This window comes from Pygoscelis adeliae, unplaced genomic scaffold (assembly GCF_000699105.1).
Source record: "Pygoscelis adeliae isolate BGI_AS28 unplaced genomic scaffold, ASM69910v1 Scaffold77, whole genome shotgun sequence".
In the NCBI taxonomy this organism is placed as follows: Eukaryota; Metazoa; Chordata; class Aves; order Sphenisciformes; family Spheniscidae; genus Pygoscelis; species Pygoscelis adeliae.
Window position 1 is genome coordinate 5562309 of NW_008825216.1, and position 13944 is coordinate 5576252.

The 13944-nt window shown below is 41.5% G+C and overlaps 1 protein-coding gene across 1 annotated transcript in view; it reads left to right on the forward strand.

Moving 5' to 3' along the window:
• Positions 1–1333: 1333 nt before the first annotated feature.
• COG2 (component of oligomeric golgi complex 2) overlaps positions 1334–13944 on the forward strand; it is a 57783-nt gene continuing 45172 nt past the window's right edge. The window contains exon 1 of the mRNA XM_009329238.1: positions 1334–1540. Coding sequence (XP_009327513.1) covers positions 1334–1540 — 207 coding nt within the window. The remainder of the gene's footprint in view (positions 1541–13944) is intronic.

Sequence of the window (13944 nt, forward strand, 5' to 3'; positions counted from 1 at the left end):
CAAATCTGATACTACATGGCAGTTTCCCACTAATGCGAGGGAAAGCATTTCATTACTGAGAAGCAGAACGTATTCTATGTTAGTGGCTGGAGTCAATGTAAGGGCTAAATTAACAGGCAAGTTTACCATGCACACCCCAAAATTGGGCTGAAAACAATCGAAGGTGACTTTAAAATCTTTATTTCAGACATTGTTTAGAAATCTGGATATGCAACATAAATGTCTTGGTCAGCTGTCCCCTTCTGTTAGAGAAGGGACAAAGACAGCATTGATAAGATTTCTGCCCACATTTACATGTAATTATCTACGGAGGTGCAGAGGTTCCACGCTACTCTCTCATTCATTTAAGCAGGATTCCACATGTGACTAAGCGCTACAGGAATAAAGATTAATAAAGCCTGTCCCAGAAAGATCTTCATGCTATTGCCAGATGGATTTTCTTCTTGTATAGTTTATTAAAAATATATCTGAAACTGGAGCATTGTTGCTTAGATTTAATGAGATATATACGTAATGTGGTAAGTACGTATACCTGGACTGGAAGAATATCACTATTGGAAGCAAAATTTCTAGGGAAATTATTCCTTTGTATAAATGCAAAATTAATTTCTTTGGTTTTGCCCTCATTACTATTATTACTATTACTGTTGTTGTTGTTAATGAAAATGCTCTCCAGAAAGTCTCTTGCTGGAGTATTCATGCACAAGGAAACTACTACACTTTTAACTATTTTTTTTTTCAATGAAACTTTTTGCGGTGTTGTCCCACGACAAATTTTGATGTTTTACAATGTGTGAAGGAATTAAGGAGTTTTTTGATGCTAAACAAATTAGTCATAGGGTGCCTTGCTTTCACATTAAAAAAGGAGGGCTGAGAGACAGCTCTGTGGCACACGCAGAGTAAAAGTAAAGCTCACCACTTCTTTCAGGGAGCTCTGGAAATGGGGTGTTAACGCTCCGTGCAGCTGGAAATGTGAGAGGTTTCTCCTTTCTTTGGTTGAAACTTCATTTTTATTCCTTATGCCAAAAAATTATTTCAGAACTGCTGTTCCTGTTGTCCTGCTGCACAATGTCCTGTGGCTGTAGGAAGACCTCTCCTCCAAGTGACCTCTAGGAACAACAGAGTACTCAACTGTCTAAACAGAGTTCAGTTGAAATTCATCTTAAAATGCCCGTAACTGTCACTGAAAAATGATGCCTTCCTCAGAGATTTAAAACGCTACAGAAAGCACATCAACTCCTCTGAAAAATAATACATTTCCATCTTAAAGGGCTAGACAGCAAGAACAAACAGTCCCCCAAATGAGTAATTTCTGAAGCCCCGGACTGCAGTAATGCCATTTGAGAACCTGTCAACAGTTGCAAAGATGAAGCTGGACCCTGACCAGTTTGGTTTTTACGCTGAGGAACATGCGCAGGTGCTGAAGAAGCTCTTTCTAAAGACAGCCACCCTCTGCACTGCTTTCGATGGCCCCCGCAGCTTTCCACGCACGTCCAGTGAGATGCCGGTGGCACAGCAGGTCATGGTTCCCAGAGCTCCGGTAAGAGGGAAGAGACTTACAGCTGTGATCATGAAATGAAACTGCAGCTGAGACGAGAGGAAAAGTGCAGTGAAAAATGAGGACAAGTTGTAAGCCCTCAGAAACTAATTGGCACCACAGCCAACTTCATTCACTAACACATGGGCATAAAACCAAATTGCTTTCTTATCATGAAAATACTGAGGGTTTTTTAATACTGTTCTTCTAGGCTTTCATCTCTTTTATTCTTTTTCCCCTACAGTTTTATTCTCTCCTTCTGTCTGAACACTGATTTTCCTTTCCCCCTTTTCTCTCTTAGTTGTAGCATTTTTGCTTTTCTCTGTCCTTTTTTTCAAACACTTAAACTTACGTTTATTTTTTTCCTTTATATAGTCCCTTGGTTACCCACTGTTTCAAACATCCTTTTTCCCTCTGTCAGTTTGTCTCTCTCACCTTCCACCTACTCCACTAACTCACACCCACCCACACCCACCCAAACACAAAGCTATTATTTGTCTCTTTTTGCCTGGAAAGTGTGAGTGAATGGGCAATGGGTGGGAGTGAAAGGGTATTTCCAGAATGGATGTCTTCAACTTCAGCCATCTTGGAGTCGAGTTCCCAATGAAAACCAATCAGCAAATGTGTTTGGGGTAAAGGCAGAGAAGATGGCAAGGAGGTTTTTGAAGGTCTTTTTACTAGACTGGAAAGTTTGGGACAAAGATGTTCTAGACAAAAGTTTTGCGTGGAAATACAGCACCTTCAGCTGAAAGCATGTCTTACTACTGAAAATTTTTTTTCATTGGAAACTCAGTTTTCAACCAACCTGGCTCCACATGGGAACCAGGTATATGGGACCAGAGGACAACTTGTTCCCTGAACTTTGAGGAGGATTTATTTGATCTCCAGTCAGTAAGCAAAGCAGCGCCCTGCGACACAGTGAGGCATCCACAGGCTGCTCCTCCTGTCCATGCCACCAAGTCTTAGTTAGACAGAGGTAATTTATCTTTGGAAGACGTCTGGTTTTGTCTGTTCTGCAGTACTGCTGACTGTGGACTGGGGTACCCAGCAGCTGTCTGCATAAGCATCTGATTTGGGTGATTGGAGCAGATCAGATGAGGCTCCTCTGTCCATACTATACCCGAGTCAGAGGTTTGCTTTGAACTACCTTTACTCAATGGACTCTTGGACTTGATCCTATTGTGTTTGTGGTTCAAAGCTGTCCCAAGGACCAATAACTGTTCCAGACGTCTATGTTTCCCAGTAAGGATGGGAGGGCATTTGGTGCCAGCTGAAGCAGAGCTTCCCGTTTAGTTTCCTCTGAAGCAAATCCAGTCCCTGTGCACAGATGCCACTTGGTGAACCAAACCAACAGGTGAGAGGTGGAGACAATCATGGAATTCTCTTAAAAGCCTCACTACTTGTCCGAATTGAAATGTTAATTTAGAAACAGGCATTGAAGACAACTGCTGAGATTCATGGCTCTGTGTGTCTAAATTTTTAAGCTAATAACCCTCTGGGAGTTCACAATAGTCTGAAAAGGAGACACACACACACACACACACTGTACTATCTTGAACATGGAAATTTTCTTTTTTCTTTGTTATGTGAAATTTAAATTAAAGTCATCCAAACTGAAAGAGTTTTTGGCTGTGTGCATGGCATAACAAAAGTCACCACTAGCACAGCACAGCAACATATCATAATGAACTTTTGTCTTTTCATGCAGCAAAAACATTCCTCCAGTGATGAACCAGGTGCATTTCTGTGATGAAACATGAGAAGACTCTACAAAGAAACGCTAGCTCTTTTCCCTGTAATTCTGTTGGTCACATAACAACACATCAGGAATCTTCTGATATGTGCTTAAAGCCCTGTCTCAGTCAACTAAAACATATATTCCTTTTATAAACTCAAGTTCCCTGTCAGCCATTACTTTGCATCAAATAGATCATGCGGTATTTTTGTTTCCTTGCCTTTTTAAAATATATATTAACACTGCAGAAGGAGCAGTTTGAGTGAATGGAAGTCTGGGGAACAACAATACATTTGATTAAATACCACAATTTTATTACTGAGAAGGACAATTTGGTGGCAGCAGGCTCCATGTACCCTTACAAAGATGGATTGGGCATGCAGCACATCAAAAAAACCAAGGCTGGGAAATGAAGAGGCAACTCCAAATATTTCCCAAAACCAATTTTCAACCTCTCTCTCAAAACAATGTAACATTTATAAATCAACTGGGTCAGAGGTAAGCAGTAGCATAAAGAGAAAACAGAGTAGGCTGAGTGAAAGATCTCACCAACCAAAACCCGTGTGTCTTCAGTCATCAGTACAAGCCCATTGGAAATGGATTTGCTGGTGGGCTGGGAATGAGGTTTTTCCTCCTGTCCAGTCAGTCTTTGGCTTCTCTGCTGGCACCCTTCATCACTAACAGACTGATGAGAAAACCAGCTTTGGGCTCTCTCTCCTCAATATTTATTGTGGGACAAACTAAGATACCCACCTCCACTATCTCTCTGAAGAGCTATTCCCCCTCTGAATTAATTGTCATCTAAAGAGGAACAGTTTCTAATATGGCATTTTAGGACAAAGTGCCACCCGTACACACTAACAGGCTTGGTCGTGAGAACTGGCCCAGGGACGGAGCAGACATCCAGAGGAAATTCTGTGTTGTCCCCATTTGAATGACTAGCGCTTGCAAATAGAGATTCATACTGTACTCATATGGGCCACAAGATGCTAATAAGCCTTGAGCAACACAGCCCTGATCTGGATTTAAACTGACAGTCAAATAGGAATGAGACATACAGCCTCTCCCTCAAGTCATCTAATCCTTTTTCTGTGGCGTGATTTTAATATAATTCTTTGCACTCATAGCATGGCTTAATCTGAATTAGCTTTCTGAGCCAGACCTGATATGGGCTGTTCATTTAGCCTCTCCAACCTGTTTTCTCTCAGCCAGACCTAATTTTAGGTCTCCCTAATATTTTCTCCAGCTTTGTCGTGACCTTCAGCAGCTCTGGCTCCCTCCGGCTGACCCCGATGCTTTGCTGCTGTAATCTGAATCCCCAGCTCTCAGAGGTCACCCCTGCTCCAGGGCTCCTTTCTAAACTCTCAGTAAGCTCTCACAGAATGCTTTTAAAGGAATACCGTTATCATGACATGGAAAAGAAGGAGCTCTTGTCATTAAAATCTGCTTATGACGTAGGGGAAAGAGAATAGGAACAAACGGTCACTTTTCATAATGAAGGGAAATTACCACCAAGAATCCCAAAGGTTATGTGCTGGGACTTGTGAAACAGTTACAGATGACAGGAAAAGGAGGTGCATGCATAGGTGGCAAACTTTTTGTGATGATAAAAAATGATTTAGTAAAATCAGTTCTAAAGCTGACTGCAAAAAGTCAGCTGAGGGATTTCACAATGCTGAATAGCTGCAAGATAAAATGGCAGATGAAACATAAGGTTAAGATCATAGTACCACATACAGAAAAAACATTTCTAAGTATACATAAAAGCGAATGGGCTCTAAATTAGCTATTGACATTGGGGAAAAAAATGGGAATCACAAATAGAAACCATCATTAATTAGATAAATACACTGTGTGCCCACATTTTTTTCCAGAGAAAAAAAAAATTCTTTTTTCTTCAGAAAAGATTTGGACAAAGGAAATAAGTCTGTTCAAAGCTATGGAAATAGCTTAGAGCCTTTTAACTTGGAAAAGAGATGACTGAGGGAAAATATGATTAAGGTTTATGAAATGATAATGGTTCGGAAAAGGACAACAGATCTTCACTGCTTCTCGTAATGAAAGAACGAAAGAGCACCCAAACAAAATAGCAGGCAGCAAATGTAAATAAAACAAAAAGAAGTGCTTTTTTGCACAGCAGGTAGTTAAACCATGGAACTCTTTGCCACAAGTGTTGAGGAGACTAAAGCATGAATGGCTTAAAAAACCTGCTAGACACATTCATTAATGCAGAAGTCCACCAAGAGTTATTTAACATATGCTCCAGTTAAGTCTTCAAGACGAAGAAAACCTCCCGGTCCAAAAACCTCCAGCTGTTGATGACTCAACAGCTGAGGCATCAAGAAATACAAGAAAGATTGTTTTGTATTTGCCCTTTTTCTCACTTTCTTCTTCTAAGTATCTGCTATTGGCCAGTATCAGAGACACGATGCTGAGCTAGAGGAGACTCTGTTCTCCCTCCACATGGGCATCCTCCTGCAATTAAGGAGAAAAGGCTATACAGAAACTGTTGACCAAAAGCACCTTCATACATTGAATGAGGAGAAATAAGTACAATGTCCAACTCAGGTACTTCCAATATGCAATCAATACGGCCCCCCAAAAGATTACACAGACGGCAATGATACTTGGAAGCACAGAAAGTGCATTTCCAATGCAGAACCATCCAAGGAAAATTCTAGCCAAGGAAAAATCTTGTTTAGATCTTGCGTTGCCCAGATATTTGGATGCAGGGTTAACGTAAGCACCTGTGCGAGCCGTCCTGTTCAGAGCAATTTTGTGAACAAGTTTCCATGATCAAATACTCTGCTGCATGAGGGAGGAGCTGATGATGATTTCAAATGAGCTATAAATAAACTGAAGGACATTAAATAAACAAGTCACATGATGGATGTGATTGAGATTAGCTATTATGAGGAACAATAACAACTTCTCGTGGAGGAAAAATAGAGCGCACGCAATGATGATTTTGCTAATAGGCCAGGCTTTGTGTCGGGTGTAGAAAGCAGACAGCAACAGAAGGAAATATGAGCTACAAGTATTTGTTGCCACGGGTATGCTCTGAACGCAACAAACCAAAACCACTGTAAGAGACAGGCCGACAGCAGTTTACGTAACTACAGGGGGAAGAAAAAGGAAGCAAGAAATGATCCACACAGGATGCTGCATTTCAGGACATAAGGTGGGAATTGTTAGTCACATCATTAGGCGTGCATGTCTTTCATCCAGCAAGAGGGCCCTTCTGCGTGAAGGCACTGGCTCTACTTTCCCAAGCTATCTGGTACAGCGTGTTTTGAAAGGGTGCAGTGAAAGATTGTGAAATGAGACTGAATGGTGAGGCATGTCATGTCAGATGGAAAAGTTAATCTTCCCCTTTGCTACTGCATCACAATGAACAATGTCTCCGAAGTACTGCAAAGTCTGGAAATCACATCAAATACCCCCTTACGAAAACAACATTCAATTCACTTCCATCCACCCAAAGAGTTAAGAAGCCACAACTTTTTCTGGAAGCAATGCTACCAGAAGCTTGGAAAATGATGAGGTTTCTAAGTGCTCAATAACACAAAAAAATCTAAGAATATGCAAAAGTAGGTGACATGTAAATTCAGATAATCAAAGTAACAGATGAATGTTTTTAAGCCATCTATTTCAAAGACTTTATTTCCCAAAGTTCAGTATCAAATCCAGATTTGAAGGCAAGAGCTACAAAATTATTCAAAATCTGGCAACTCTTACCACTCCTATCAGTAACAGAAATTTCAGCTCAGCAGCACTCTGAATCCAGCTATGACTGACCGATTTTTCAGCTTTACTTAGCTGATTTGGTAGAACTGGCAATGGTATGTATACAAGCAAGGTTTCACCACTGTATGTCATATTAAAAATGTGACTTTGACCAAGATATCAGAACTCAAAAAGGAAATGTTTTCTACATCATACAAGGACAAACCTGATGTTTTTTGACTTCCAATTGTTGCAGAATAATTCCTTGAGAATGCAAAAAGAAAGAGAGAAAAGCCCAGCACCTCTTCAGCTTCAAAAGTCATGCTTAGAAAAAGTAGTGCTTCAGTGAGTTCATTTGTGTCATGACTAATTTCCTCAGTTTTTAATAAAACTGAGATGTGAGCGTCTCTTCCAAAGGCAGTGTGTCCTTTATACACTTATATAACCCATAAACACTTCTGAGAAGTGAGGACCAGTCCCTAAAGCCTCTGCGGCTTATCTCTGGGTTGCGTGCCTCAGACTGGTCCATCGGGCACTCTCTGTTCACTGGAAATGAGGTCTGGGTCTATCATATGTTGCAGAGCTGAAGCTACCCTGCCAAAGCAGGTCACAGATCACAGATCCCTGGGGCAATTATTTTTGTTGTTTGCTTTCTGCAGAGGGAGCCGAAGCTAAGGGATGTGGGCAGCATTTACAGAAGCAGGAAGGATCCATCCTTCACAATGAACGAAGAGTAGACATGACTGAACTGAAGGATGAGCATGAGCCTTAATGAACTTAAGCATATGTGGGGGTGACGGCTGAGGAAAGGGATGGAGAAGCTCAGGCTAGACTGACAGTCTTCATGCAGTTCATCCTTCTGCACAGGAGAGACGGGATCTGAGCCATTGACAGGTGAAGTCAGAAAGCACAAAAGAACAGTCACCTTGTAAAGTTAGCATGCAAAGACTGGCTGCCTCCTCAACCAAAGATATGCTACTGCATTTGCAGCTCCCAACACTGACTACAGCTGCCTCTTGCAAGGGTCAAAATACATACAGAGGTTTAGTCTCTCCTCTTCATTACTGGCAAAGCTGCTCACCTTTGCTCTCCTCAGTTTCAGGAAAATAGATCTGATGTACTGCACTGCTTTACGAAACTGAGAAGTTGTTACATGCCATCACAGAAACAGTGTTCTCTTAAAATGGATAGGTCACTGAATGAGGCTGAGGTTTCCAAGGCCAGGACATTGCTACTTAGGTTCAAGAAGCAGGCAGCTTTTTTATTTACTTATGCCAATAGCCACATATATCATAACCCATTAAGGAGGCTTTTCTGGACAGTCCTGGTTCATAGGATGCCATTCCGGAATTTACTGTTCCAGATGGTGAATATCAGGGAAAGCTTCCCCAGGGTTTCTTTTCTGTCATTGAGTATTTAGCTGGCATTGAAAAAAAAAAAAAAAAAAAAAAAAAAAAAGAAGAAATCTATTTGTGGCAGACACCCAGCAAGGCAAATTTCATCCTAAACAGCTAAAGAGTTATGTAATTACAGTCAACAGAAAGCAGTCTTATCTGGGAAGTGTCAGGCAGCCTTACTTACAGGCAGTGATAGGAACTCAGTCCCTGCCACAATATGCTCTTTCATGTTTCTTCTCCTTTTTATTGTTTCTTCTGCGTAACTTTGTGCCCTGATTTTACATGTGTTCTATTAGTCTGGTATTAGTCTTCTGCAAAATCAATGGGGACGCTGAATTAAAAAATACAGATTAAAAAGAAAAAGAAGGGTTTTGCCAATATAATACTAATAACTTGTCAAGACAGCTAAGCTTGGCATACAAAGGCATTTGGCTATCCAAAATAATTTCTACAGTAATTGGCTTCTTTCTCGCATTTTTGAAGGATGCATCCCCAGTACAGTACTATACAACTGACGATTTATGCTCCTCATCAGAGTAAGGAATCTGCAGGAAAAATAGTGCCTAAGCCACACTGGGAAAAAAATGGCTATAACATAGCTACTAGAACTTTCTTAAGCCACTTCATTAAAAATATAGAGGTGAGGATACTGTAACAAGTCATTCAAATCAGTAAATCCTAGGCTTCTAACAAACTGCAAAGTCATTGCAATAGTCAATGAATGGAGAAGTTATTTCCCTAGATGATTGTAAAATAACTTCTACAAAAAAATCTGTAGCTATTGCGGAGGAGGTGCTTTTAGCAGTTGTATTGTCCTAAAGGGACACCAAAAAGCCGCAGCTCTGGATTTTGGCATGCCACCCTTTGGATTTGGGCCTATGTGTGCATTGACCTGGAAGGTGACACCCTCTGCCTTTGAGAAGGAGTGGGAAATGGTGACAACCAGAACAGAGGGTCAGGTATTTCTTAAGCTTTTTTCCTCGTGGCTTTGTGAGGGATTAATCGACTAGACAGGGTGGAGCGTGGCTGATGTAAGCGCCTGCGCAAGCGGGCTCTGTCCAGCCAGTTGCCAGTGTCATCTGCAACCTCTGCACATCTTCACTGCCAAGTCCTGGGTATGGAGCATCCATTCAAGGCAGAACTGCCTCCACACGCAGAAATGATGCTCCTGCCCACCTCCCATACAAGGAGAGGAGCCTTGCAGGTACTAGGAAACAGAGGAACTATAAGGCAAACGATCATACACCTTTTCCTCTCTGTGAAAAAGAATGAAGTCCAGACTATTTTCTAGTCTGGTGGTCAAGGATATCGCCTGTAAGGACTGATAGCTAATGCACAGAATCTGTATCATAGATAAGGAGACATGGTTTTTCCAGCAGCAACACAGTTCATCACATAAAAGAGAACAAAAAATAGAAGAAATAGTACTGGGTAGTGACTTCTTGTAGTAACAAAATGATGCTAATGCAATAAAAGATACAGGTGTAAGAAAGTCCTGTATTAGCAATGAATAGATGAATAATCCCCACAGCTGTGCTTTCAAAAACTCCCTATTCAGTTATTTTACAGAAGTCTTTGTAAGAACATAGAAACCTGTGCTGGGTGATGTACTGATCCTAGGGTAGTATGACAGCTTACAACAGCCACAGGACCAAAACCCACCAGAACAAGAGGGCAGTCACACTTCCATTGTCTGGGATACTCTTCTTGTGCCAACTCTGCTGTGGGCCAGCTCTGCTGAACATCTATCGGCATTCATGCCTTGCTACTCTGCTCAGAGCTGCAAGTCCTTAAGCCTTAGCTTAAGGAGAGGAGAGAGGGAAAGGCCAGAGGTGGGCCATGGCCTTTATCATCCACAGACAGACAGTGCTCTCGTGGAACTGCCTCTTGTTGGGAATCAATGAGAGGTCTGTGTTTTTGAGGGACGTGGTGAAAGAAGAAATTGAGAGAGAAGAGCGCAACCCAATCAACCTTTCCAAAGCAAGCAACGCTTGCCTCATGTTCCCTCACATATGGTGGGACCTCCATTCCCTTTCACTCCTGCAGAAGTTGTCGTGACTCGTGTTGACACCGTAGAGTGGTATCCTCCAATGCTCTGTTGCTGGCAGAGTTCTTCAGAGTGACTTGAGTTCCTCGTAGCTTGTTGACTGGCTTCCCCATTGTGCTCTATGCAGCTTAATCGCATGCTGCCAGACACTAATGGGGACACTAATGAACTGATTAACATTTATTGGTAGCTGAGTTTCCTGGGAATGCAATGGGAGCTGCTCTTCACATATGTCACTAGGACAGCCTCTGCTCCCAGCTTAATCACAGGTTTCCACCTGTTGTTTTTTTCTCCTTGGCAAACCTTGATGGAATAGAAGGATCTTGTGAACCAAAGTTGGGAATAGATATACTGCACAGTCCTTCTCACATCACAGATCCCAAGAATGGGCATCCATCAATGCGACAGGCAGTGGTGGGGAAAAGAAACAGAGGATCAGCCACCTAAGTACAGCCATGCGTATCCCATAAATTATCCTAAGAAGTTGGGCTTGATCCCTGTGGTAGCAAGTTTTAGAGGAAGGATATGTTTCTCTTGCCTATTGGCCACAGCAAGAACAAGGAATTAAATGCCTGACATGTACATGAGATATGATAGACAAGTTAATTGAGTGTAAAAGGACATCTTCAAAAATTGATTCCAGGTTTTAGGCAAGACATAGCCTGTCCAAGAAAGTAAAAAATGCAATGGATATTATCTTCAAGGAAATACTGATACTGCTGTAATAAGACATGTTTATGAGAGAGTCTGGGTGTTAAAATTAAAAGATCTCCAGCTAATTCAGAAATGGGGAAACATGCACAAGGCCTACTAATGGACTGTTATCTCTGCAAAGTTAAAAAACAACATATGGGACAGAGCTGCCAAATTCCAATGTGTGATCTGTGCTTTGGAAGAAGACACCAGATAAGCCTAACTCTAGTTCTTGTTATGCTATTTTTGTCTATAGCTGAAATGGAGAGATCTCCCTTGGTTAAAATGGATTTTAAATCTGGCCCAGTATTCACAGGATCCATTGGGCTATCTGGGATATTCTTCTAGGAATGTTAAAGTGAAGAACTGGAATGGAAGAGTGGAGAGAAAAGGGAGCGAAAACTGTTGGAAAACAGATAGAAGGGGGTGGGGAAGAGACAATTAGGGAATCTCAGAATATGTGTGTAGGCAAGAGATACACAAAAAGGCAACATAATGAAAGAAGAGAACATTTCTATTCACCTCTCACTCTCTGCTTCCTGATAATGTCAGAGGGATAAAGAATTAGCCCTAGTAAATTCTTATGGTTGTCTTATGGTTGTAGAATGTTGGTGTACTTCAGGGATTAGTCAAAGAACGACTGTATCTGTTTTGTGTGTTTGAACAACTGATGGTTTGATAAGAAATACTGGAGATACCCATCCAGCTATGTATTAGCTTTCAGGGCAAGGGAGACAGAAATAAAAGTGATAAGTTTTGGTGCAGTTGCCACTTCTTCTGAGTGTCATGCAGTTCTGATCCTAAGGCAGGACTGCAATTTGTTAAAAATGTGGTCCTGTCTCCTATCTGGCAGTGTCCTATCAATCATTGCGGCAGTGTTCAGATTTCTGTGTGCTTGTACAACACTGCCTTGTCACAGGGTTGCCATATGACTTTGAAGAAAGGACAGTCCCAAAGCAGGGACGTTTTTAAGGAGATTATACATAAACTTCAGGAATTGTTACCTTAAAATCAACCCCAGTTATCTGCAAAGAAGGGGGCTAAATAAAATTAAAATAGTAAATAATATTTTAAACAGTAGATTTTAATATTACTAAATAAAATTTAATTTTTTTCCCTGTGATTGGATTTTTTTCTGAATTATTTTGTTACTGGGATAAAACAGGAAGGTAGGGAACTGATAAAGCTGCATGATGCTAGGGATCAGTTCTTCACTCTACCACTTACTCTATGCACAGCCATACACAGACATCATTACAATTTCTGTGCCTTGGTTTCCCTATGAGGTAAGGAATAGGTATTCCTATTAATAACGTCGTGATTACTTTACAGGAGTGAGATGAGGCTTAAATAACATTAGGAGTTTTCAGATCCACTGATAGTAAATGTTAAAAAAATTTCAGGTGTTGTTATTACAGTAACTGGGTTTCCACAGAAGACAATAAATAAGCTGTGAGAAAACATCAAATGATAATACTCTTGAATGATTGACCTGACTTCCCCAGCTACAATTCCTTCCAAATAAGTTGGGACTGGGTTTTTTGTTTCTCTTGAGTTAGTATCGCTTCTTATCTTTGCTGCTGCACACATTATATCCAGACTCTTTTAGCTGCATAGCCAAAAGGGTGAGGGGAGTGAGGGGAGCTGCACTACTTCATCCCATGTCACACAAGCCAACGACATGCCAGCTGGTGCTGTCTGGGTGGCTGATATCCTTTCATCTGCAATGGTAAATCTCTGTTTTCTCGCTTTGCATTCAAGCTGTGGAGAGGCAGAAATAACTGGGGCAAAGTTCTTAAGGGCAGGATCGTGCAGCTTTTATTCCCTTGTTGCATAACATGTTATGTGAGTGCCTGAAACACCAAGTTAAGACTTCTCTTGAATTTAATGATGCAATTGCCCTATTCCATAGCAAACTGCAGGAATCACTAATTACATCTCTTAGAGGCCAAGCTATTCAGCTTACATCAAAAGAGAGGCTGGAAAAAATGATTACTGTTAACAAGTGAACTGAAACTATTATGCAGACTTCCCCAGTGTGCAGAAGCTGCAAGCCATAATCTGAATGAGATGGAGGATAACAAACAGCAAATGTTGTTAGAGCACATGGAATTTCCTGTGCCCTCTCTTAAAAAAAAAATTGGGAAAAAAAATAATCTGAGAGGTCAATGCAAAAAATACGAGCACGGATTTCTGCCCTAGGGTCATAAAGACAAATTGGGATGCTGATGAAACACTGCTCTCTGCAGAGCCTCTGAGCCGAAGGAACAAATTAAATTATTGCCATCAGCCAGGCCAGTTGAAGACCAGTTCAAAGTCCTTCCCTTTTCCACTCTGTCTGCTTCCAGCTGATCCTGTCAGCTCAGATGTTGTGAAGAAAATTCTCCTCCTTCTCTGGTGAGGAGTGAATGTGTGCTGTAAAGACTGGCTTGAAATAAAATTGGGCCACCTGCCAAACTTGGATTCAGGGCTGTAAGTTGTTCTAAAATAAGCACGTTTACCTTCCCCCACGTAGTGAGAGCCCATCCCATGGCTGTCTTCATCCTTTCCACCTCTCCCGCGTTCCCTCTGCTCACCTCCAGTGCCTCACCCCATCCTGTACTCTGCTTCCCAAGCCTCATCAGTGCTTTTACAGGGCAGTGCTGGTCCTGGCACTGGCTCAGTCTTTGCGCAGGGCACTGTAGAAGAGATCTGGGAGCTGCAAACCCACCACCTCCCACAAGAATGCATCTGTTGCTCCAGCATCACTACTATCTGCTCTCTTTCCTTCAAAGGGAACGAGGCCTTCAATTACCCTGAATTCAAGCCT